The following is a 26,386-nucleotide window of genomic DNA, read 5'->3' as shown; positions in this document are numbered from 1 at the left end:
TCTAACTGTGATTGGCTGTGGCTTGAGCTGTAGGAACACTGATCAACGGTCCTACATAGTAGAACCGTATGATCAGTGTTTCTACACAGAGGAGAATGACAGGCGGCTTGTTTACATTAGCCGCCTGACTTTCTCCCTCTCCCCCCGACGATCGCCGAGGGACCGGCGGACATCGGGTCCGCCGGTCACACGCGCGGGGGGGGTCCGTGACCACGCGGGAGCGCGCCTCCGGCGGCGCGCGCTCGCTCCCCAGAGCCTCCCAGGCTAGTGACGTTTATATACGTCACTTTGCCTGTGAGGGGCTGACCGCCGCAGTATATCTACTTGCGGCGGTCGGCAAGTGGTTAAGAAGATTTCAGCACTCTGTTGATTGACTTTTGGGACCTAAAATGTGTTTTTATTGTTTCACTGTCATATCTTTGAGAATATATTTTGAGATTTTTCACCTTCATCCCATATTGGAACACATTTATTTAGTGTTGTCCTTTTGGAATATATACACTGAACATATCAAGCGCACCTATATATCATTTCTATACACTTTCTTCCACCTAGGTTGGAGTTTCGGTTGCTGGTGATAGCTCCATTTGTTTGCGCACCTCCCTTTTTTTGATTATTTTTGCACAGAACTTTCTCATCATTTTGCACAAGATACTTTATCAATTTTCTGGACTATTTTTTAATCATTGTCACAAATTCACCTATCACAATTATTAATTTATTTAAAACATTGCATTTATATTTATAGAGACACGGAGCACTATTATTGTCACTATTTATGCAACTATAAACTTTATATGAATTTATGAAATGTTTTGCATTGTATTGAGTATTTATATATTATAAATTATTTAATTTAGGCAAGCGCTGAAGGTAGCCCCTATATGTAGTGGTTAATTATTCATTTCAGACACTCTGCCTATAATTGAAACCTAGGGCTTAGCTTTACAGAGGGAAGAAGGAGTGAGGAGGATTGTACTTTGACTTACTTGGTGTGTATATACATATCCCTCAGCTCCTATCAGCATGCTTCTTATAATTCAATACAACCAATTGGCTACTTGTATTGCTTCTCCCTCTCTCAGTCAGAAATCTGCTGTCAAGGGACTGAAAGAGGCAAATACTAAGTCCCATTCACATACTTACACTGCTAGCATTTGAGAAATACATTTAATGATGTATTAATGATTACAGAGCTGAATTCATTTGTGTCTTTCATATCTGTCTGCAGTTCACACCTTAGGTTTTATGGTACCAGTACAAATGTCTTTGTTTTTATAGCTGTGTGTTTATTTCTTTGCTTTTGTGTTTTTTTAATGATTTAGAAACATGCATATCTGGATGATTGGATTCTTTATTAAGTATTTGAAATTCAGTTAACATATATTTGATTTTTTTTGTTTTTGAATGATGTTCTCTTACACTATAAGTAGGATTTTAATATGTTAGACTACTTTTTTCAACTTTGCCAAATCAAAAAGTGATGTAACATTTGCATAACTGTCTAAATTTTTTTGATGTCTTTACATAAAAGCTAGGGGAAGAGGAGAGGAAGGAAGCCAGCAGCACTGTGGAGGGGGGCAACATAGGGGAAGCCCTGGCAATAGGGACTTGGTACCACACATATGGCGCTTTTCCACTGCATGGAACCGTACCAGTTCGGCACGCTTTTGTGCTTTTCCACTGCTGGTACCGCATGGTATAGGGTCGGAACGGTTCGGTCCGGTACGGTATAGGTTTGCTTTTCCACTGCATGGAACCGAACGGTACGGTATGGTACGGCTCTGAAAAAACAGTACCTACTCAATTGTGGTTCCAACAGGTACCAAACTGGTACCATATCCCACAATCCTTTGCATGCAGTCATTACTAGCCACTGATTGGTCAGAAAATCCCACTCACCCCGTTGTTATCCCACCCCCTTAACTTTAGTATTACTTTAGTGGAAAAGCAAACCTATACCGTACCGTACCGAACCGTTCCGACACTATACCATACGGTACCAGCAGTGGAAAAGCAAACCGGGCCAAGCAGGGCCGAGTAGAGCCGAGCCGGTACGAGCCAGTACTTGCAGTGGAAAAGTGCCAATAGTGATCAGGGTGTGCCCAGGCACACCTGGCACACCCCCTGCCCATGCCTATTCCTGGGCACAAGGAGAGGTTCTGTATATCTCCCTGACAAAATATCGGATTATTCATTATGATTTTATCACTGAAGGGAAAGCACACCTATCTGAATGCTTACAAATTTTAGAAAGTGACAACAAAACATCTATAACTGTAAGCGCAAAGGACTGCATGTCTGTGGATAATTGGCACAAACAAACAGAGGATAGTATAGTCCATAAACAATATTACATTGTAGATGCCATGAGTCCATAAAGACAAATAGATGGTTGGTAATGGCGGCAAGGGGAGGACTGGGCCAGGGGGCAGGGGGGCAATGGCCCCCTGGGTCGCTCTGATGCCCTGTAAAAAGTCTGCACCAATTCTTTAACAGACATGCCTAAAGGCTTCCTGGTGAAGAGAAGTGAAAAGTCCCTGCTGCTGATCTACTGAGTGTGGGATGAAGACAAGGACAGAGCTCAGGCCTTCCTCCCCAACATGAATGGTGTAAACTGTGTCTGAGCAGAGGCCGGTTCTATGCACCACTGAAGACTCTCCTCCCCCAGCAAGCCCCAACCAAGCTCTCCCAGCTTACCCCCAACTGCCCTCTGCTGGCCAGGTCGGGAACCGGGGTTCAGCCGGTGAGTAGAAAGTCCCAGGAGCGGAGCTTCAACCTGGAATGGGGGTCAGAAGGAGGACAGGAAGAGGGAGAGTGGGGCAGAGTCGCTCGCTGCACCATGGGCCTCTGGTTTGTACTTGCCCCCTGGGCTGAAAGTTTCCAATCAGCCCCTGATGGTGGCAGCTATCCTCAGAGGAAGCCAACTCTGTGAAGTAAGGCACAACAGGGAAACACAGGAAGTGTTTGAGTGTAGTATTACTGAGAACAATTTAATGGCAAATTACAAAGCACTCACAGGATAAAAGCTAAAATATGCTCATCTGTTAGAGGGGTTATTCGGGTCTCTCTTCACGTCCGACAACTGCATCCATGGGCTGCTGGAGTGGCTAGGAGTCCTCTGCACGTCCTGTGGCCATTAGAAAGTCCAACGGGACCGGCTTGGAATGCAAAGAAGTGACGTCACCGGAAGCGGGAACACTGTGCTGAAAAGGCAGGCTACGTGCTTGGAGCTTCAGTTCAGCTTCTGTTTTAGGCCAGTAGAAGGAGCTGAAGTAACATTCAGATTCTTTCACTACTTGAATTAATAATACATTTAACCACTTCCGGACCACCCACCCAGGGCTGTCCCAAGACATTGTGCTGCCTGGGTCAAAGACTGAAATACTGCCCCCCCCCTCAAAAAAAAAAAAAAAAAATCACATCCAACAAAAGGCCCCCACATCCATTTAGAAAAAAAAGTGTGGTTGTCCAGTTATACTTTTTGTTCTATTTGGCTTGCACATTAAGCCTGCACCCTATAATGTGCTGTTACTGTGAAGATTTTTTAAGGCATTTTTACCTGGAGTGGTGTGTGGTCTCTATCAAGTGGCCCCCACATCCATTATTTTATATAAATATAAAATTTAGAAAATATTATATATACTGTTATCTTCTTCAATAACTCACGACCGGACCGTTGCACCAAACACCTACTGTCTGTCCTCCGTCCTCCTGTCACTCCTGTGTCTGCCACACCCACCGCCCTAGAAGATCCAGCCTGCCCTGCGTGAGATGGATTGCCCTGACGTCTGACGTCATTGCACACACCACGATCATGTGAGGGACGTTCCCCGGAGGAGATGCTCCGCCTCCTCATACTCAGCATTTGTACTACGGCGGCAGTATGAGATGGGGAAATGCCACCCATTACGTGCTGCATTACTACCCAAGCCCCATCTCAATCCAGCGATGTTGCACGAGAGCCACAAAGTCCAGGGACTCTCCCTCCTCATTGGCTAAGACAGCATTAGGTGCTATTGGCTCCCGCTGCTGTCAATCAAAGTCAATGAGCCAATGAGGAGAGAGAGGGGACGAGGCCGAGCAGTGGCTCCATGTCTGAATGGACACACAGAGCAAGCTGCTTGCTGTGGGGGCACTCGGAAGGGGGGAGGGGCCAGGGGCACCGGTGAGGGGCCCTGAAAATAGGAGGATCCGGGGTGCTCTAGGCCAAACTGCAGCACAGGACAGGTGAGTATAACATGTTTGTTATTTTTAAACAAAAAAAGCAAGAATTTAATATCACTTTAATGATTACAGAGCTGCATTTAGTTGTTTCTTTCATATCTCTCCGGGGTTCACACTTTAGGTTTTATGGTACCGGTACAAATGTCTTTGTTTTATGGCTGTGTGTTTATTTCTTTGTTATTGTGTTTATTTTTTTAATGATTTGGAAACATGCATATCTTTATGATAGGATCCTTTATTAAGTATTTGAAATTTAGTTGACATATTTTATACTTTGACCTATAATACAATAAAGAAAATTATTATTTTTTTAAATGAAATGTTGTATTATTGATTTTGATTTATTTATCATACATAGGTGTTACAACATATGGTCCCCTGAAGAAGCCGAATTTGTTGGCAAAACATGTGGGGATTGTCACCCTAGAAGCTTCATCAACTTTGGACCATGTTGATTAATCTCCAGAACACCATGTTAGAGTAATTTTAACATTATTGTTTGCACATCTTGCTTTATTAATTGTTTTTAATGAATCAAATAGAATAAAATAAGTCATTTTTTAAATGTATTCATCTCCATTTATTGGCACCTTATAAACCCCAGCTCCTATGTGAGCTTTTCTTCTTGTGTTGTATGTTAGTTGACATATATTTGACTATCCCCCCTTCAATCCATCATGAATGCTGCCGCCAGACTCCTCCACCTTACCAATCACTCAGTGTCTGCTGCTCCCCTCTGTCAAGCCCTCCGCTGGCTTCCGCTCACCCAACGAATTAAATTCAAAATACTTACAACATCTTACAAAGCAATCCACAACTTAGCCCCCAGCTACATCACCAGCCTCATCTCAAAATACCAACCTAATCGCTCTCTTCGTTCCTGTCAAAACCTCCTGCTCTCTAGCTCCCTCGTCACCTCCTCCCATGCTCGCCTTCAGGACTTTTCCAGAGCCTCTCCAATCCTATGGAACTCCTTACCCTTATCTGTGCGATTATCTCCCACTCTATTAGCTTTTGGACAATCTCTGAAAACCCTCCTTTTCAAAGAAGCCTATCCTACCAGCCCCTAATAAATGTACCTCCATTTTCTCTGTCAACCCATCTCCCACGATTATTGCCTTTTGTTTCACTTTACACTCCCTTCTAGATTGTAAGCTCTAATGAGCAGGGCCCTCTAGTTCCTCCTGTTCTGAACTGCATTGTAACTGTATTGTATTCCCTCATGTTGTAAAGCGCTGCGCAAACTGTTGGCGCTATATAAATCCTGTATTATAATAATAATAATATATTTGATTTTTTTTTGTTTTTGAATTGTGTTCTCTTACATTCTAAGCAGGATTGAAATATGTTATATGACTTTTTTCAACTTTGCCTAATCAAAAAGTAATGTAACATTTGCATAACTGTCTACATTTTTTATATCTTTCAATAAAAAAAAAGTTTATGTAACGGAGCTCCAATACCCAGCCTAGGTATCTCCACTGTATCATCCTTGGAGCTGAGGAAGTGCTACAATATCCATGGCAAAATCCCCCCCCTCCCCCTGTAACTGGACGACACACAGTTCTGGGAGTCAAACTAGAATGCCTTGTTTATTGAATACACAAGAGATTTACACTCTGCCAAAACCCCTCCCTCTTCGAGTCATTCCACACCCAAAGCTGAACATCCCATAATAACCTACTCTAGCCAGACAGGAACAATAGAACAATAGAATGCAGGTATTTAACAATAACAAACCCCCACCCATCTCCTGAGGGACACTGCTCCCTCACTCTTCCAACACAAACCACACTCTTAGTGTCCCTTCCGCTACAGTTTATATATTTCTATTGCTGTTCAGATAGCTTTTTGTATTCAGCTCTGGCCTACAGAGAATTATAAAGCATTTTGTAAAAAATAAACAATACAAGAGTCCATTATTGGAAATCAGTATGGCGAATATCTCCACAGCCACCGTGTATTTCCCTTTGGTGCTCAGATAGGCCGGGATCATGGCAATCCAGACACTGCAGAACACCAGCATGCTGAAGGTGATGTATTTGGCCTCATTAAAACTGTCCGGTAATGTCCTGGCAAAAAAAGCTATAGTAAAACTAACAGCGGCCAGCATCCCCATATAACCCAGGACAGAGTAGAACCCGATAACTGACCCTTCATTACACTGAATGATGATCTTTTCCTGGTATGAGTGTGTGTCCAATTCCTGGAAGGGAGGAGAGTTGGCCAACCAACTAACACAGATTATAACTTGGATAAAGCAACAAGCTAAGACTATACAGATGGGCAGTTTTACTCCAATCCATTTCTTCCACACACTGTTGGGTTTGGTGGCTTTGAAGGCAATGCAAACCATAATAGTCTTGGCCAATACAGAAGATACGGCTATTGTAAAGAGAATTCCAAAAGAAATTTGGCGTAGCAAGCAGGTTACATCCACAGGACGACCCAGGAAGAGGAACACACAGAGGAAACCCAACATGATGGAAACCAGGAGGACAAAGCTGAGGCTCTTGTTATTGGCTTTCACAACTGGTGTGTCCTGGTGTAAAATAAAAATGATGAGTACTAGAAGAGTCTTCCCAAAACACAACAGTGAGAAGACTATAAAAACTAGAGAGAGAGTGTCATCAGCGAAGGATAGAAATTCTACTTCCTTGGGAATACAGCGAGTTTTGTTCTCATTTGGCCATTCATGATCGGGGCATTTCATGCAGTTTTTACTATCTGGAAAACAAAGAAAAATCGATGAACACTGTGATCACTTACAGGATATCTTGTTTGGTTCATTTGTATAAATGTAATAAAATATTAATATGGGTCAAATAAATAATCAACTAAGTTTCTAATTTCTAGGTCACAATTCTCTCTTTTTAATTTTCTTTAGGGACAATACAATAAAAAAACATACCCCAGTAATATTTGAAAACCATTACCTGTAATATTTGATATTTCTCCATGTGAACACAGGACACAGCTGTGACAACAAGGATATATGGAGGAGCTGGGAACTTTCCGGTATCCTGGGAGACAACTTTCTGAGCACTGAGATTTTGGAACCTAAAAAAAAGCAACATATATTATGCTATACTGTATATATTATGTAACAGGACGTCAAGTAAATGTGACAGGAAGTCAGCTAAATCAGTGAGTGTTGTCACAGATCGGAGATACAATTCACCAGTTACTATAGGGTGTCGGCTGCAGAAGGCAGCAGGAAGGTGTAAAGAAGTTGAAAGGCCTTCAGCTGTTCAGAAGGAGGGAGTTAAGGCTTCTATAATTGTCCAAAGGAAGTCTGAGGATTGCTGCCTCCGGAAGCTGTCTCCTGAAGCCATGTGGGCTGGGAGAAGGAGGACAGTCAGACGTGTGCCTCCCGACAGGATGTGTGGGCCTGGGAGAAGACCCCCCGGAGTAATGTGTACCAGGGAGGGTAACCAAGTGTGAAGACGTCTCAAAGGTGAGAAGACGAACTGTTTCTGTGTGAAAGAAATAAGGACTGTTTTACCCTGTGAAGAGATTGTAAAATGGACTTTTGAGTGTCCGCTGTAGGACAAGAAAGTCTGTCCAACAGTAGGTTGGAGACAGACTCTTAGGTAGGTTCCAGAGTGAGTAGGTAGCCGCCCACAGAGGCAAGGATTTATTTTCTGTTTTATTTTATTTTGAATGTTTTTGCTGCATGCAGTCTGGTGAAGAAAACACCATTAATAAACCAACCTGTTGTTTGCAAGCACTTTTGGGCTATTTCTCTGGGAAAACGCATCCCCAAAGGGGTCATCTACGCCTACCACCGAGCTAATCCCTCACATATGGTGGAGGTATGCTTTGGGCATAAGCAGAGATCCCTGCAAAGAAGTGCATATGTTTGATGAACTTTTTGTCTGGTGCACGAGATTGCACAATCTATGTGTGCAGGAGAGAAGATCCTGAAAGAGAAAAAAACGTGTTTTAAAGAGACAGCGGTCTAAAAATTTTTGATGAACTGTGTCTGGTGCAAGGGACTGCACAAACTGTGTGTACAGGAAAGGAGATCCTGCAAGAGAGAGAGAAAAAAAAATACTAAGTTTTAAAGAGATAGTGGTCTTAAAAGTTTTGCTGGACTGTGAAAAGATGGGGCGGTCAAAGCGCCTGAAAGATGCAAGGATCGCTGAAATGAGAGACCGGATTCTATGGATGGAGGGGATGCTACCGTCTGAACCAGCCCAATCCGTGCCTGAACGGAATCGGCTAAAGAGAAAGGTTGTTGTCCCTAGCAATACTGGGGCAAATGCGGATTTTCAGCGGAGCTTTTCAGCTCAACAACAGGCTCACCAAGAGAGCATGGCAGCTCACCAAGAGGACATGGCAGGCTGGAATCAGAGACGCCAGTAGCCAATGGAGGCCATCGGTTTGGAGGAAACCGAGTATGTGTGCAGGGCTGAGCTGGATGCCTTGCAATGGAAAATGGAAGAAAAGGAACACGCCCTGGAGTTGCTTAGGATGGAGCATAGAAACTTACAGGATCAGGTGTTCCAGTGGGAAGAATCCACTGTTCTTCTTTTTTCCGAATTGAATAAACGTAAAGAGACTATAAGGGAGAAAGATACCATCCTCATGGAAAAGGAAATTGAAATTCAGACTTTGCAAAAGCAAAGTATGAGTGATATGTTGGAATTGCGTAATCAGCTGGAAAAAAAGTCTTCAGTCTTTTGAAGCTACCAAAATAGACCTGCAGGGGGCGCAGGAACAGAATGTCGCTCTGAAAACGACATTGTCGCTCAGCGACAAGGAGAAAAGTGAAAGAGAGGCTAAATTACTGAGTACTGTGTGTGAGCTCACCACTTTGAGAAGTGTGGTAGATGAATTGAGTATGGACTGTGAAAGTGGGAAAGATGAAGTCCAACGTGTCCAGCAGCAGTTAAAGGAGAAAGAAGCCTGTGTGGCAGAATTACAGTCTCATTCCCAGAAGCTAGCCAATGAGGTGCAAGCTCTTATGCAGGGAAAAGGAGATTCAGAACACAAGAGAAAAAAAGTAGAGGCACAGCTGCAGGAATCGCAAGTCAAGGTGTCAGAAGGTGACCGAGTGTGTGCTAAGCTGTCAGAGAAGGCAAACCGACTGCAGGTTGAGCTGAACAATGTTACAAATCAGCTTTCTCAAGCAGACAGCAAATCTAGAAAAATTGCCAAGGATTTCTCTATCTTGGAATCGCAGCTGCAAGACACGCAGGAACTCTTACAGGAAGAGAGGTGTCAAAGGCTGAGTTTTAGCACAAAGCTCAAACAAATGGAAGATGAGAAAAATGGCTTCCTGGAACAATTTAAAGAGGAGGAGGAAGCAAAGAAAAACCTATCAGAGCAAGTCGCAACATTGCAAGCTCAGATAGCGGATATGAAAAAACGCATGGAAGAAAGCGTTTGTTCATTAGAGAGTGTTGAAGTTGTGAAAAAGAAACTGCAGAAAGACCTTGAAGTTGCTAATCAACGCTATGAGAAAAAAACAGCTGCTTATGACAAGCTTGAAAAGACCAAGACAAGACCTCAGCAGGAATTGGATGAACTGAGTGTGAGTCTGGATCACCAGAATCAGATTGTGTCCAACCTGGAGAAGAAGCAAAAGAAGTTGGATCAGATGCTTGGTGAGGAGAAGACTGTGTCTGCAAAATATGCAGAAGAACGTGACTGTGCAAAAGCAGAGGCTCGGGAGAAAGAGAGCAAAGCCCTGTTCTTGGCTCGCTCCTTGGAGGAAGCTCTAGAGTGTAAGGTTGAACTAGAAAGAGTTAACAAACAGCTGTGTGCAGAGATGGAAGAGTTGGTCAGCTCCAAGGATGATGTTGAGAAAAACGTTCAGGAGCTAGAAAAGTCTAAGCGAGCCTTAGAACAGCAAGTAGAAGAAATGAAGACTCAGTTGGAAGAGCTTGAAGAGGAATTACAGGCGACAAAGGATCTTTCCCAAAGACGGGATAGTGTGCCTGATGCAAGTTTTAAAAGGATCAGTGTTTTGGGGTCTGTCCTGAGTGAGCATCAGAAATGTGATGACATGTTGTTTGAATCACCCCTCTGGAATAAACAGTTCCTTCAAAAACTTCAAGCATTGGAAAATATATCATTAGAACTTCAGCAAACAAAGGAGCTGGGTAAGAAATGTGATGATTTCTCAGTTCAAGCTGAAAACCTAGTGGAGAAAACTAAAGCGGAGAAAACTTAAGCAAGTGATATAAAGCTGGGAGAAAAAAGCAAACACCACCTAGTGGAGAAAACTAAGGCTGTTGGTGAAAACGTGAAGCAAATGAATAAGTGCCTTTCAGGGAATATTTCCAAAATGGAACTGGTGAAAGATAAGTGGCAGAAGTTTGATCGTGATCTTGAGATACATTCCATGTGGAGTTCAGATAAAGAAAAGGAACCAGGTGACCTTGAGTGGTCAAATAGTTCAGCAGAAAGTGGATTGAAGAAACCTGTAATAGACTGTGTTGTTGCCTTTGACCCCTATGTTGGTGGAAGGAAAGTTGATGATGTTCTGGTTGGCTACTTCTGTGAAGAGTTGGGCAAGAAATATAAACTGGATATCAAATCAAATAATAGGCCTTTACTGCGACTCGCTCAGGAGGGCGAAAAGTTTAAGAAGTGGATGAGTGGAAATGCTTCAGATCTGCCTCTGAATATGAAATGTTTGGTGAATGATATTGATGTCTCTGGAAAAAGGAACAGGGGCCACTTTGAAGAAATGTGTGGCAGCCTGTTGTCACAAATGGAAAATCCTCTGCACAGCATCTTAGAGCAAGCTAAGCTCAAGACACAAAGAGTCAATGATTGTGTACAGCTGTATGGAGAGGCAACTCCAGTCACAGAGGGACGTCAAGAGTCCCTACTTGGAACAAAGCTTAGTGAAGCAAAGGTTCTCAAAGTTTTGTGGAAAACCTTTATGAATTGCAGAGAGAGGCGGCTCAAGAATGTTGAAGACATTAAGACTAGCACAATTGAGTTGCCTATAGATCACGGTCCCCCATGGCGCATAGGACAAACTTGTATGCAGGACAAACTTGAGAAGGAGCTAAATGATGCCAAAAATGCAGTTGAGGAATATGTATATGAGAAATCTGTCAGTGAAGAGGACAGAAACAGTTTCATCCTGAAGCTTGAAAATACAGAGAGTTGGCTATATGAAGATGGAGAGGATCAGCCAAAACAAGTGTATGTGGACAAGCTGACGGACTTGGAGAGAGAGCCACCCCTGCAGGCCTTTCAACAGAGGTTGGCAGTTGTAAATTCATGTCGGCATGGAGGACAATGGCTGATGGAGAGAGCCGAGCAGATTGCTCAGAAGGATGTATCTCTGGCAGCTGAAGCAGACAGAGAATTGAATGGACTGAACATTACTTGGGAGGATACTGGGAGGCTTATCAGTGAGAGTCAAGAGAAATGCCAGACACATGCGTGCCTGGAAAACTGTGTCCCAACCCCAGGTTTGAGACAAGGGGGGGGGGATATGTAACAGGACGTCAAGTAAATGTGACAGGAAGTCAGCTAAATCTGTGAGTGTTGTCACAGATCGGAGATACAATTCACCAGTTACTATAGGGTGTCGGCTGCAGAAGGCAGCAGGGAGGTGTAAAGAAGTTGAAAGGCCTTCAGCTGTTCAGAAGGAGGGAGTTAAGGCTTCTATAATTGTCCAAAGGAAGTCTGAGGATTGCTGCCTCCGGAAGCTGTCTCCTGAAGCCATGTAGGCTGGGAGATGGAGGACAGTCAGATGTGTGCCTCCCGACAGGATGTGTGGGCCTGGGAGAAGACCCCCTGGAGTAATGTGTACCAGGGAGGGTAACCAAGTGTGAAGACGTCTCAAAGGTGAGAAGACGAACTGTTTCTGTGTGAAAGAAATAAGGACTGTTTTACCCTGTGAAGGGATTGTAAAATGGACTTTTGAGTGTTCGCTGTAGGACAAGTAAGTCTGTCCAACAGTAGGTTGGAGACAGACTCTTAGGTAGGTTCCAGAGTGAGTAGGTAGCCGCCCACAGAGGCAAGGATTTATTTTCTGTTTTATTTTATTTTGAATGTTTTTGCTGCATGCAGTCTGGTGAAGAAAACACCATTAATAAACCAAACTGTTGTTTGCAAGCACTTTTGGGCTATTTCTCTGGGAAAACGCATCCCCAAAGGGGTCATCTACGCCTACCACCGAGCTAATCCCTCACAATTACATCAATGTATTTAACCACTTTACCACCGGAGGATTTTCCTGCTTTACGTCTGGGCCACTTTTTTTGCAACTTGGCACTGCGTGACTCTAACTGACAAATGCGCGGTCATGCAAAGCTGTACCCAAACTAAATTTACGTCTTTTTTTCACACAAACAGAGCTTTCTTTTGGTGGTATTTGATCACCTCTGCACTTTTAATTTTTTGCGATATTAATAAAAAAGAGCGAAAATTTTGCGAAAAAATTGACATTTTCTACTTTGACAGTTAAAAAATATCCAATATATTAAATTTTTGTCATATATTTAGGCCAAAATGTATTTAGCTACATGCCTTTGACAAAAAAATTCTCAATGATCGTATTTTTAACCGCTTTAAGACTGGAAGATTTTACCCCATTCCTGACCAGGCCATATTTTGCGATTCGGCACTGTGTTATTTTAATGGACAATTGCGCGGTCGTGCGACACTGTACCCAAATTAAATTTATGTACTTTTTTCCCCCACAAATAGAGCTTTCTTTTGGTGGTATTTGATCACCTCTGCACTTTTGTTATATTAATAAAAAAAGAGCAAAAATTGTGAGAAAAAAAAAACAATATTTTTTACATTCTGATATATAACATTCCCAAAAAAATGTATAAATCAAAATTTTTTAACATTTTAGGCCAATTTGTTTTCTGCTACATATTTTTGGTAAAAAAAAAATCACAATTAGCGTATTTTGATTGGTTTGCGCAAAAGTTATTGCTTTTACTAACTACGGGAAAGATTTGTCATTTTTATTGTTTAATTTTTTTTACTAGTAATGGCGGCAATCTGCGATTTTTAGCGGGACTGCGACTATGCGGCGGACAGATCGGACCCCTAACTGACATTTTTTACACTTTTGGGGGTACCAGTGACATTACTACAGTAATCAGTGCTAAAAATATGCACTGTTCCGCAAAATCACAGTCGCAGATCGCCGCCATTACTCGTTAAAAAAAAAAAAACAACAAAAATGACAAAAATCTTTCCCTTAGTTAGTAAACACAATAACTTTTGCGCAAACCAATCAAAATACGCTTTTTGTGATTTTTTTTTACCAAACATATGTAGCAGAAAACAAATTGGCCAAACATGTTAAAAAATTGGGATTTTTACATTTTTTTTTGGGGAATTTCATATAAAAAAATGTGAAAAATATTGTTATTTTTGCAAAATTGACGCTCTTTTTTTGTTTATAGCACATGATCAAAAAATCGCACAGGTGATCAAATACCACCAAAAGAAAGCTCTGTTTGTGGGAAAAAAAGGACGTCAAATTCATTTAGGTACAGCGTCGCACGACCGTGCAATTGTCCGTTAAAGTCACGCAGTGCAGAATCGCAAAATAGTCCCTGGTCAGGAAGGGGGTAAAATCTTCCGGGGCTTAAGTGGTTAATATTGCCTTCGGTGCTTATCAATGAACCTTTGGGTATTATACCTTCAACCCACAAAGAGCCAAAATTTGATAAAGGCTCATTGCTATTCCAGCATAACTTGGTTTTATGAGTTTTGGTATTGAGGAACTCAAGTGGCCTGCACAGAACTCTGATCCTAATATTATTTATCAGTTCATCACATGCTTTCCATAAAGCCCACAAGAGACAGAAAGGGGCTAAGAGCCCATTCACATTGCCGCGACTTGTCAGGCGATTTGTCAGCCTGACAAGTCGCGCTCCCTCGCGGTCCATTGACCGCTACAGGACCCGTTCTAATAGGAGCAACACAAGTCGCTCCGACTTAGAAAAAGGGTCCTGTACTTCTTTGGGGCGACCTCGGAGCGACTTGCATAGACTTCCATTATGTGAAATCCCTGCAAGTCGCGCCAAAGTCACGGTGCACAGCGGTGCACGCGACTTCACAGGTCGCCCCCCGAAGTCGTTCCGCTTCAGTGTGAACCGGCACTAAGAGATGTAAAATATGTTATGTCTACCCTAGAGACAAAAACAAGAGAAAAGACTCTTCCATAATCCTTGTTTTACCTTGGGACAAGAAGAGTCCTCCTTGGGGCAATTGTTCTAATAGTTGATATTTATGATTATTTACAACATATGAATGACCCACATTTAAAAAAAAAAAAACCTTACAGGATCTCATATAGCCTTACCTGATTTTTCTTATTTTTCCATTTAATTAAAGTAGAATTAATTGCAAGTTTCAAATAACCAAACTCATCATTAAAGAAATCCCCCATAGATCTTGTAAACAAACTCCCATTAAAAAAAACATGGTTCCGAATAGTAAAAAGGTTTTTGTTTCCTTTTTTTGTACTGTCATGCTCATTTGTTATTGTTTGTAAGCACCAGTTCAGCTACAAAGTAAAAATATTGCATAATATATTACATGTCACAGAATTGCTACATTTAAGTACAGTAGATGTAATCCCAATTACTAAAAAAAAGTTTAGCATTCATTTAATTTCAACATTTCTTTTTTAATTGTAGCTTTTATGTAATTAATTCCTCATGATCCTGCCATGAAGGTTCTTGCTCAGGCACTTCTTGTTATATGGTGGATTCCTTTCTCCCAGTTGTACTGTTGCATTATCACCTTGTCACATGAGATTCCACCATTGACCACAAGTGACCAATTCAATACATATTAAGCAGGCATGGTCCATTGTTGTCACCATCAGGAAATCCTCCCTAGAAAATGCCATACAGCCATCACTAGAGTGAATGCAGAGGAGAAGTGGTTGCAAATAGGTTGCAACAGATCAGCAACACTCAGACGTAACCAACATTAAAAAAAGTTGAAAACAAGTGTGAGAAGGTGTTCACAATCACTGGGAGTGAGGGACAGATACTTGGGGGATGCTGAGAGAATGGTTTGGATGGCTTCAGATGGAAGAGCGATATTTGTCAACAGTGTCTCTCAAGAAATGTGGAGATTTGATCCCACTTTGCACTATGAGACCTGTGGTCTGTTGCCATGGAGTCTGTGACACCTAGAGGTGTATTCCATGTGTTTCAATATAGATGGACAGACTGTCATTGGCAGTCTTGTCCTATTGTCTATCTATTGAGCTGGGGTGTGGATTGTGTTAAGTCTGCCTGTCCTATTGTTAAATGTTAATGACCTCACACTGTTCTGTCCAGATAGCCAGATAATTAGTTCAGGTTAATTATATTTCTGTATACTAGGGGTGTCCAAACTATGGCCCTCCAGCTGTTTAGGAACTACAATTTCCATCATGCCTAGTTATGTCTGTGAATGGCAGAGATTTACAATGCCTCATGGGAATTGTAGTTCCTGAACAGCTGGAGGGCCATAATTTGGACACCCCTGCTGTATACAATTTCATCTGCATAGGATAATGTAGTTAGGAAATCCCTGACCTGTGTGTAGTAATTTGATCATTAGGGGGATGGGCTCATGTGTGTATAAATTGAGTGTGAAACTGTTCAATAAAGGAGAAGGTTCCAAAACCTGTTCGAGTTAAGTTGTTGGCTAGCTTTGTATGAGGGCGGCTGGGAAAATCTGGGACATATGTTCATGACTGTGAAGAAGCCGTATACTGACGGAAGAGCACAAGTACAGTGTGGGTTGGCGGTTCCGTTACAAAGTGTAATACCTGTTTACCCCCTAGATGCCACTAAAGGGATTTGTATAGCCCCCTTTTTTTAAAAACAAAAATAAAAAGCTCAATATATTTACCTCCCCTGTGCAGTTGGTTTTGCACAGGGTAGCCTGAATCCTCCTCTTCTCGGGTCCCGCTTTGTGCTCCTGGCCCCTCCCTCCCTTTGAGTGCCCCCACAGAAAGCAGCTTGCTATGACCCCCCTTCTCCTCATTGGCTAACTGACTTTGATTGACAGCAGCGGGAGCCAATGTCTTAGCCAATGAGGGGGGAAGTCCCGGACGGTTGAGACAGTCCTGGAGATCGCTGGATCGAGAGGGCTTAAGGTAAGCATTAGGGGGGCTGAGGGGGGCTGCTGCACAATGAAGGTTTTTCATCCTTATGCATACAGTAGAATGCATTAAGATAAAAAAACATCTGATTTTATAACCCCTTTAAGTGCCTCCACAAGTCAGGAGAACACAGTAACCAGACACTCTTCACCCCCTTCCTTGCCAAGCCATTTTAGGTTTTCAGCACTGTTACACTTTGAATGACAATTACTCAGTCATGCAGCACTGTACCCAACTGAACTTTTTATAATTTTTTTGTGAAAGATAGAGTTTTATTACACTGGTATTTAATCACCTTTTGGTTTTTAATGTTTTGCTAAATAAACAAAAAAAATGTCTTTGGTAAAAAATACCCCAAAATCAGTGTATATTATTTAGTCTGTGTGAAAGTTATAGCATCTACAAGCATGGCACATATACTGTACTTGAGAATTGATCAGTCCTGATGTACTGACAACCTCACTCATTCCTTAAGGCCTTAAAATACCAGGACAGTAGAAATATCCCCCAAAATAAACCCTATTTGGAAAGTAGACAGTCAGAGATATTTAGTTTTTTTAAGTTTTCTGTAGGACGTGCGTTCCCTCAGCTCCCGAACCTCACAGCTCTACGAGGCTTGAAACCACCAAGAAACCCTACCATCACCGCCTGAATGGGGAGGAATCAACCCAGAGACAAGAAGGGGACAGGTGGCAGCTGCCCAGGAGGCGATTTGGGGCACTTTTTCACTCAATCCTTGGCCGTGGCCCAGTGCACACCAGAACCCAAGATGGCGCCGGCACCTCCTTTCCTGGTCTGCTCAGAGTCTGCCCTGCATATCCAGGTGAGCTCCCGTGCCGGCCACACATCTCCTGAGGGTCCAGATCAATCCTACAGGCGTTCCAGAAGCCATTCACATGCTTCCCTGGGCTCAGGGGATGGATGGGACATGGAATCTCAGCCTAAATCCCTACACAGCCATATTAGATCTTTTCCCACTAAAGCAGACTTTGAACATTGTGTTAGGAGGATTGAAAAGACCTACAGGCAGGAGATCTCTGAGCTTAAAAGGGACATTGGGAAATAGAAAACATTACAGACGGCCTTTGCAATGCTTTACAATCACATGAAAAAATTCTTAATACTCAAACTGCAGCAATTCTCCTACCAGCAGGATGATATAGAAAATAGGAATCGCCACAATAATATAAGAATCTTGGGTTGCCTGAATCTGTGGAATCAAAGGATTTATCCATGGCCATGACTGCAATCTTTAACCAATTACTGCAAAAACCTAAGGAGGACCCCATTGAATTGGACTGTGTCCATAGGATCTCTGGTCCATGTAATCCAGGCCCTTTTATGCATGTTACACCCTCTGCAGGGTCCATTTCTACAAGGTCAAGGAGGCCATTATGTGTGCTGCCAGCAATCAAGACACTATACTCTTCAACGACACTCCAGTCATGCTTTACCCAGATTTCTCCAGCCAACCTCTGGCTATATGAAAGGCCCTGAACCACTCATGCAGCTCTTGCAGAAACACAAGATCAAATACCAGTAACGTTTTACCTTTCACCTCCGAGTACACCATGAGGGCAAAATTACTTTGTTCCGTACTTTAGGAGATTTACCAACCTTAATCAGTACCTTGGAACTTCCCCCAAGTCTCATTGCCTGACTGGCCATTTACTACTTCTGGGTTTGCCCTTTGCTCCACAATAGTAGAAACAAGGCCGTAAATGCAGATCCAGATCCTCATCTCATGAAACCCTGAACGACTGAATTCTCCCCTTGGAACCCCATACTTATTTTCCATGCTCAGGAATTGTTTCTGCATATCTCCAGGACTCAGGCCTATTTGCCCCTGGAGCTCGTTTGCTCTACCTTTTGATCTTTTGTTTTATGCTTCCATTTACATCCATGCTAAAGGGTCTGACTGAATCATTTTTTTTTTAAGAAACTATGCCTCATCTACATTGTTAATATGTGTTCTGCTTTCTTGATTATCATATTGTTCTCCATGTTTCCTGTGTCCATATAATTATACATGTTTCACTCCTTTAAAGTTTGGTTTGATTATATACAGTTCATATTCCTATTGCACACCTTCCTGGTTTGTAGGCTCATGTATGTTGGGTGCTGCCTGACGAAGGGGTCCTGTGCGGCTCCGAAATGTTGCACTATTTTTGATGTGATCGTAACTTCAATAAAACTTTGGACTGCTTTTGCAAGAGCCTTGGTGTGCTGGCGAATATGTATTTACTGGTTTGATTATATCTCTTCAAACTATTTACCCTGTGGGCCAGGGAGTTCGGGGGTTGCCCTGTGCCTCTTCCACGTTCCTCCATTAGGCCTGTTTGGAATTGGAATCTAGGTTGTCTAATCAAAATGGAAATGAAGACAACTAAGCTTCTGCTGAGACACAACCACCAGATAAAAGGTTTAAAAAATATTCCGCGCAATGGAAAATGTTGAATAAATAAAAAAATATTGAATAAATAAAATGGAGTTGCTGCCACCCCTTTTCCCAAGGGGGAAACTAGATATGTAAATAATGGGGTGTGTGGGGTAGGCGCTACTCCCTGGATAAATATTATTCCAATGGTGAAATGTTGCAATGTATAAAATATGTTACATATCAATATTGTGCATTTCAACATATAAGGGTAAACATCACATTCATAAAAGCAGAAAAAAATATAAGGTGACCAGTGCTCTAGTGGTATGGACCTTCCACCTAAAGTGCTATAAGTAGTATGGAAGTGCTGAAAACAGTGCTGTGTTAATGCCTTGTTATAACACTAGGGGCAGTGTTATATTCCTAATACACACTATAAAGTGTATATTTCTGATGCACTGTGTATGGCAGTGGTATAGAAAATTGTGTAACCATAAAATGCCAGATGTGCAGATATTAAAAATTCAGATAAAGTGCGTGAGTATCAATTGATACATTATTGAACCAAATAAATTCTTGAAAATTAAAACCTGTGTAATGTCATGCAGTTCCAGCTGCTAAGAGCACCAAACAATATAAAGTGCCAGTGTATAATATATAAAGTGCCTAGTGTATATATAACACATAAAAAATCAACAGAATCCACCCGCCACTTCCAGGACTGGGCCAGGTGACACGCAAAGAGCGACGCGGAAGCGATACTTTGCCTGTGTTATCCCCGGACTTTGTCTGACTGAATGCCCGTTGTTTTTTACAGAATGTAAGTGTATCTACCTTATTTTATTAAACTACCTGAACGTACTTCACTATATTGGCCTTCCTTTCATTCCTCTGAGGAGCGTTGGGTTGGCAGAGGAGTGCGGAGCATACTCATGTAACAGGCGATTGTAAGGTGGATCCTTCTGGAGGGCTCAGACACACTCTGGATTCTGAATCTCTATATTGTGTACAACATCACTTGCATTGACCCCCTATAACTAAGGGGTCGGTGCCTTCTGGTAAGCGTTCCCACACACCGGATGTCCATGTGGTGAATGGATTGAAGAGCCTATACATATGTGGAGAAGTCATCCTTTAGAGACTGCACTATTTAAGTTCTTTGTTGGTGTATGGGACTTTATTCACTAATTTACTATTTACCTTCATTAGATTTGTGGATGCACACTGTACTTAGTTATTTGATTATGTTATTTATGGACTCACATTATATCATGTTTATGTTTATGTTTATTTAGTGCACTATAGGTGAGCGCAGCATTGTATACTTTAGGTATGAGTTCTATTTCAATGTAAATATATGTTTTGATTTATATAATGATAGATGCACAACTGTGGTTTTGTTGCATAATGCATGAATAGGGTAAGAGAACATAATATACTGTACAAAATCTTTTTCCTTTCACCAGTTTGTACGCGGGAGAAGGTCACTCTGTGCACTCTGTACATATGGATTGAAATCTGGCACTACTTATTTTGTTGGATGTTGTACTATCAGTATGTGGTAAAGGGAGAGGAGTGGGGGATTTTTCTCTTTATAGATAGTATAGATAGTTCCATTTTTAATTTTTTTTTTTTTTTTAATTTCAGTATTTATTTTATTTTTCACTTTCATGTCACTTTTGTTTAGATACAGGTTATCTACTGGCCTGTCACAATTTCTTCTGCTGTTTTTTTTAATAACTTTGATGGATCTGACATTAAGCATGGTCACTGGTGAGGACTATGTCTTCATCTTTCAGACTACTAGCATTTTTCTTGTGCCTTATAAGGTACATAATTATGATTGATTTACTATTTTATGATTGTAATTTCTTTGAGCTATGTCTGTTTTGCACCTTCCCTGTCTTCACTCCCCCAGTCTTTCATGTCCAATCAGGGTTTCTCCTCACTATCCCCATAGTGATCTTTCCCTTCCCTCCTTTTTCCTCTCCTCTTTTTCCCTCCTTCCTTCCTTCCCCATCCCTCCCCGTTTTTTTGTGTGTCTTCTCTCTCTTTTTTGTGCTAGATATGCATATATGAATATGTTTGATTATCATGTTTATTTATATATATGTTTTTTTTTGTCTAATATTATATTTGTCTGTTAACTACTTTGTATGTCTATGTAGTGCTGGTAATTCTTCAAAATTTAGATCCTGAAGAAGCCCTTGAATAGGGTGAAACGCGTTGATCCTGAATTACCCACATCGTAATCATTTGATCCCGCTGAGTCGGATACATTATATGTATAATGTGTTATTCTAGCTTTCTTATGGTTTTGATTTTTGATGTACCAATAAATTATTCTTGCTTTTATATTTGTGGATTATAGAATTATTATTAATGTAACACACCATAAAATCCCCCTTTTTCTCTCCTGCCTTGCTCTCCTAGTGGAGAAAAGGTGGGAGATCCTCTCCTTGAGTTCAATTTGGGGATAGTGCTGTGGATTGAATTGGATATTTATTTGGTCCACACAGAATTTCCCCCTACCTTCTCTTTATAAACAGTGAGCTGCAAGTTGGTCACCTGTCACAAATCACGGCTTGTTGGCACATGTCCACTGAAGGATTCTAACAAATGCTTCTCCTATTTTTGGCCACGATTGTATCATGGATATGCAATAATGTATGGTAGCTTACCTGTTCCTCATGTCTGCATTAAGGGCCAGACTCTTCCTTCTGGCTGCTTTTATCACCTCTACTTCCTGTTCCTGGCCCTCCCAGGTCATCACAGGAAGTCTATATTAACCAGCGCACTGCAGGCCTGCCTTGCTGTTCAACAGTATTAGTTTCCTGTTTCCTGTTTCCTGTTTGCCGTGTGCTTGTATCTACTCCTCTGTGTACCGACTTTGGCTTTCCTCTGACTATTCCTGCTTGCCTGTTACCCTGACCTTTGGCCTGTACCTTGACTACTCTTGTCTGCCTGTTACCCCGACCTCGGCTTACCCTTCACCATTCTGTGTGTCCTGAGTGGCTGCTTCCCTTCACTCCCTACGAAGCGTGACCTGGGGGACCCCAGGGGCAGCGACCTGGGCCCAGCTGCAGCGAAGTCCATCCTCACCACTAGAGGCCCTGGTGAACACCTGCTGGGTCTTAGACTCCGCGCCCTGGGGAATCTTGGGTTCACGTTCCGGTCCATCCGCAGCAGTCTGCTATAGTGTTCACTACCTTGCGCTGCGCCCCTGCCTCCAATAGGGTGCAGTTGTCACCTGGCCACAGGTGACCTGACAGATTGTGCTCACCTTGTGTCTATATTTCTCTTCATCATCTCTTTGACCTTTAGGACAAGAATAATTCTGGGATGAGTACATATTGTGTAGACCGTTGACCATGAAATCCACCGAGAGATACACGGGGTCTGAAGTTCTGTCAGATGAATAATCCGGTAGATGTTCCTGACCTGTGCAATTGTGAAGAGAAATACTATAAAGTTTTTCATACAAAGTATTTTTTTCTTTGTTTCCCGACAAGCAAAAAAGTGTTGTCATCCACAAATTTTCAAGTAACTTGTCTTTTGGGCGGATCATTGGATAGAAACCATCAACAAAATTTTCAAAGTTCTTATCAGCTTCAGACCGAAAGTTCAAGGATAAGCTACAATTCAAAATCTCTGGATACTTTTCCATAAGAGGAATATTTGAGGTCCAACTAGAAGGGAGAATGAATGTTACATCCCCGAGTAATCTTCTTACTATGGATTCAAATATGACATTATGATATGTTCCACAGAGTACGATTACTTTTACAGATAATTTCTCAATGGTTCTATACATACTTTCCAAAGCACGCCTTTCAGGCATTATTGTATTAATACCATTTCTTACTATAAAGGCTACACAAACTTTAAGATTTAACAAATTTCTTAATAACTCAGATGATTCTCTCTCCCCACTTTCATCCGCAGATGTTATTATTCCAACCCAGGTCCATCCAAAATGTTTAATTAATTCTGATATATAATAATAAATCCTAAAGTCATCTCGGACTGAACGGTAAAAAGTAGGAAAAACAGCTTTCTCAGTCAAAGAGTGATCTGTTGCTCCATAACTGATCTAAAACACAGGGAGACGGGTTTCAACATTAAGGCTATAAACTTACAAGAAATCGCTAAACTTCAAAGGATTTAGGAAGACACCCCATTTCTAAAATTAAATTTCCTGCACATTCTCCAAACATTTACATACAAATCCTTCACTGCATTTATGAAATACATCCACATAAAGAATAACCTGCACATTCAGTGGGTCAAGTACTGTATTTTCTGGCATATAAGACTACTTTTGAACCTCAAAAAAATCCTCCAAAAATGGGGAGCCGTCTTATACGCCGAGTATAATATCTCCAAGGTACCCCAAGCATAAGTATTACCTGTAGATGTAATCTCTCAAGATGCTGGCTCTGTGGGAATCCTCTACCGGAATACCGTATGTACCGTAGCTTCGGCTACATACAGTATACCGTGCTTAGCCAATCACGGAGAGCGATGTATTCTATTATTGAATGCAAAGCCTGCTCGGGTTGGCGGAATAACATCAACCCGCCTCTCTGACTCTGCCAATCCGAGCAGGCTTTGTATTAAATAATAGATGACATCGCTCTCCGTGATTGGCTCAGCGCGGTATACTGTATGTAGCCGAAGCTACGGTACATACGGTATACCGGTACAGGATTCCCACACAGCCAGCATCTTGAGATTACATCTACCGGTAATACTTATACTTAAGTGGAGATATTATGAGAGATTACATGTATTACAGTACTTAGGGTACCTTGGAGATCTATGAGAAATCTGATGTTTTTCAATGGTGTTGCCTTGCTTCGGAAGGGAGGTAGTCTTATACGGCGGGTATAGCCCAAAACCTATGTTTTAACTTGAAAATTAGGGTGTCGTCTTATACGCCCAGTCGTCTTATACGCCGCAAAATATGGTAACATTCACCATCATTCACTAAAATCTGCCCTTAAAAGGGAAAAAAGTGACATTTCCCTAACAGTTACTGAAAAAAGATTTTTTCCTACAGATCCATTAAGCTAGAATGCCCCACTTTGAGGGACACCAGTGGACACTTTGCACAGCTGCCTCTCACTCCCTTCTGTCACTGACAGCTGGAATACCACTAATGATCAGTATCCAACAATGACATAGCGATCACATGCAGGCTATGGTCCTCATTGACACAAAAAAAAGCCTTCAGCCTGTAGCTAGCCATTGCCACCTTCAGGCCATCTGTGTTTTGAGGGTAAAGGTTCCTTTACCTGTAGGGGGTGTTTACAGCTATGGTCCAACATTATGGTAGAACCAACAGTGGCATATGGAAATACACAGTGTTGAACACCATAGAAAAACACATTAGGAGCATAGGAGGGTTTTTAAAAAATGTTTTACTCATGCTACACCCTCTGCTGGGATCAAAATGAAAGGAGCAAAATTATGTGTCTGTGCTCCCTGACTGAGCAATAGATGTAGTGGGGAGATCTCTTCAGCAAACGTAATATATACTTTAAATCACTGTGTATTGTACAGGATGCAAAGGATGGGTCCTGGATGCGTGCTATGTGGCTACTGTGGTACTCAGAGGGTCTCACTCGTGATGGGTGTGAAATTCCAGGGTAGTCATGTAAAGGAGAGGACTGGCTCACAGAGACATATTTGGAACCCAACATTTTGGAGGTTTGGAGTGACATTCGAGTGGGAAAAGAACCTCCACACCTGACTATGGGGACTCCAGTCCCTACAGGGTTAAATTGGTTGTTAACCCACTTTGACAACTTCACATAATCCTCATGACCTCTGCATTACCAGTCAGGTCACAACAAGCAGTGGTTCCCTTTAAGGGGCTCAATAATGGGAATATGGCATCCTCAATCCTCCAAATCTCCTCTAGCTCAGTGTCAACTTCCCAGTTAGCCAATATACATATAGAGATGGTATTAAAATACAGTATTGATCGACCAATATAATTTCTTCTACTGCCGATACCGATATTTTGGTCATCGGATATCGGTATCGGCCGATATTGGCTGATATTTTCGGACATTACATTTTTTTTTTTTTTAATGTCTACAGGTACTGTGGGGGAGGGATCTGGGGGTCTAAAAGACCCCAAACCCCTCCTCTGCACTTAAAAGCATTCAAAACACCAAGTTTGACTGTTTTGAATGCCGTAAGTTTATGAATTCGGCGCCGCCAGTACCCGAAAGTGATGTCATGTCATGACATCACTTCCGGGTACTCGGCGGCGCCAAATTCAAAGAAATGGAGACCCGATCAGACGGCGGCGATGCAGATGGAGGTGAAGGCAGGATGCCCGGGTCTCCCGGTGGGACAGGAGACCCGGGCGAGCCGCGGAAGCCGGCGGGAGGGAGGACGTCCCCCCCGCTCCTTGGAATGACAGCCGAGTGGTTTCTCAGCTGCATCGGTTGTCATTACAAGACAGCCGACCTTCGGCTATGGACACCGGTACCGGATGATGCCTCTAGCTGCAGGCATCACCTGGTACAAGCACTTTCTCGAAATATTGGTAATGTCGGTAAATCAAAAGGCTGATTCCGATATATCGGACAAAGTGCATATCGGCCCTTGATATATCGGCTTTGCCGATAATCGGTCGATCACTAAAATACAGTCAATCTGGTGCTCTCTGTATCAAATATTTATTGAGCTAAAAAACATGGAAATCTGCTCACATAAAAAGCACTTAAAGAGAGTTAGCTGTATCTGTATAGCATGAATCAAACATCACAGATCACAGATGGAGGTGGCCATGAGATTCCAGGCTCCACCCCCTATTCTTATGCATATGAAAGATACGCTGCACTTCTGTAATGTTAAAAAGTTTAATGAAAATTTACATGCAAATTTAAAAAAAGAAAACAGGTGAAACTGCATAAAACAGCCCTGACTTGAGACTTAGTTCATGTTATTATACTCACTTGCACGTGTTTATATACAGATGATAGCTGGGCTATAGGTAGGGTTGTGGTTGAACTCTGGTCTCCAATAAAACCAGCTAATTTCTGGTGGTCTCGGCAGGAATAATTTGGGATAGTCTCTCCCGGTCCGGATAAAATCTGTAAAACACTTTTTATGGCTTTTCTTGGATCAGAACATGAGTCATAAAGATGATATCCTAGGGTCACATTAGGCAGGATTGTTGGATCTTTATTCATGTGATCAATGGCAAAAAGGAACATTTGAATATTCTTGTAGTAATGTTGATAAGGTCTGTCAATATAATGGATTAATAATATGGATACAAAAGGTCATCAATTTCCTAACACATATGGGTTTAGTACCAAACTGAAAATTAAAAAAGCTTATATCAACCAATCAGATCTCACCCTCCAAAGTTGAATTTTAAACAGATACAGAAATCAGTGTTGTATTTGTTAATATCTTATAAACTGGCTTACCAATAGGAATGAGATTCAGGTTCAGGACAGTCATTAAATAGTTACATAGGTGGAAATTCAATCTGAAAGGTTTGTTGATGAATTAAGTTTCTGCTTGGGGGAATTTGCTACATATTTCTTAGTCCAGTAGCCTTTCTATAAATAAATGTAGGTTTCTCAGGTATTAGCCTTTTTAAAGTATGATCTCTGGGTAAAATGGGCCAGTATTTTCTGATGCTT

General features: G+C 41.9%; 2 protein-coding genes across 2 annotated transcripts; both read right to left on the bottom strand.

Moving 5' to 3' along the window:
• Positions 1-6,046: 6,046 nt before the first annotated feature.
• LOC309565498 (vomeronasal type-2 receptor 26-like) lies at positions 6,047-14,617 on the bottom strand (the record flags this gene model as incomplete). The annotated part of the gene is made up of 3 exons (XM_082270468.1): positions 6,047-6,954; positions 7,164-7,287; positions 14,531-14,617. 3 exons carry the CDS (start codon positions 14,615-14,617, stop codon positions 6,047-6,049), a joined length of 1,119 nt encoding a protein of 372 aa, XP_082126594.1.
• A 2,833-nt stretch (positions 14,618-17,450) lies between these two features.
• On the bottom strand, positions 17,451-25,948 carry LOC309565497 (vomeronasal type-2 receptor 1-like; the record flags this gene model as incomplete). The annotated part of the gene is made up of 3 exons (XM_082270467.1): positions 17,451-17,543; positions 21,997-22,806; positions 25,688-25,948. 3 exons carry the CDS (start codon positions 25,946-25,948, stop codon positions 17,451-17,453), a joined length of 1,164 nt encoding a protein of 387 aa, XP_082126593.1.
• Between the last annotated feature and the right edge of the window lie 438 nt (positions 25,949-26,386).

The sequence above is a fragment of the Pelophylax lessonae genome, assembly GCF_965119305.1.
Source record: "Pelophylax lessonae genome assembly, chromosome: 10".
Classification (NCBI taxonomy): domain Eukaryota; kingdom Metazoa; phylum Chordata; class Amphibia; order Anura; family Ranidae; genus Pelophylax; species Pelophylax lessonae.
This window is presented reverse-complemented; position numbering and strand designations above follow the sequence as displayed.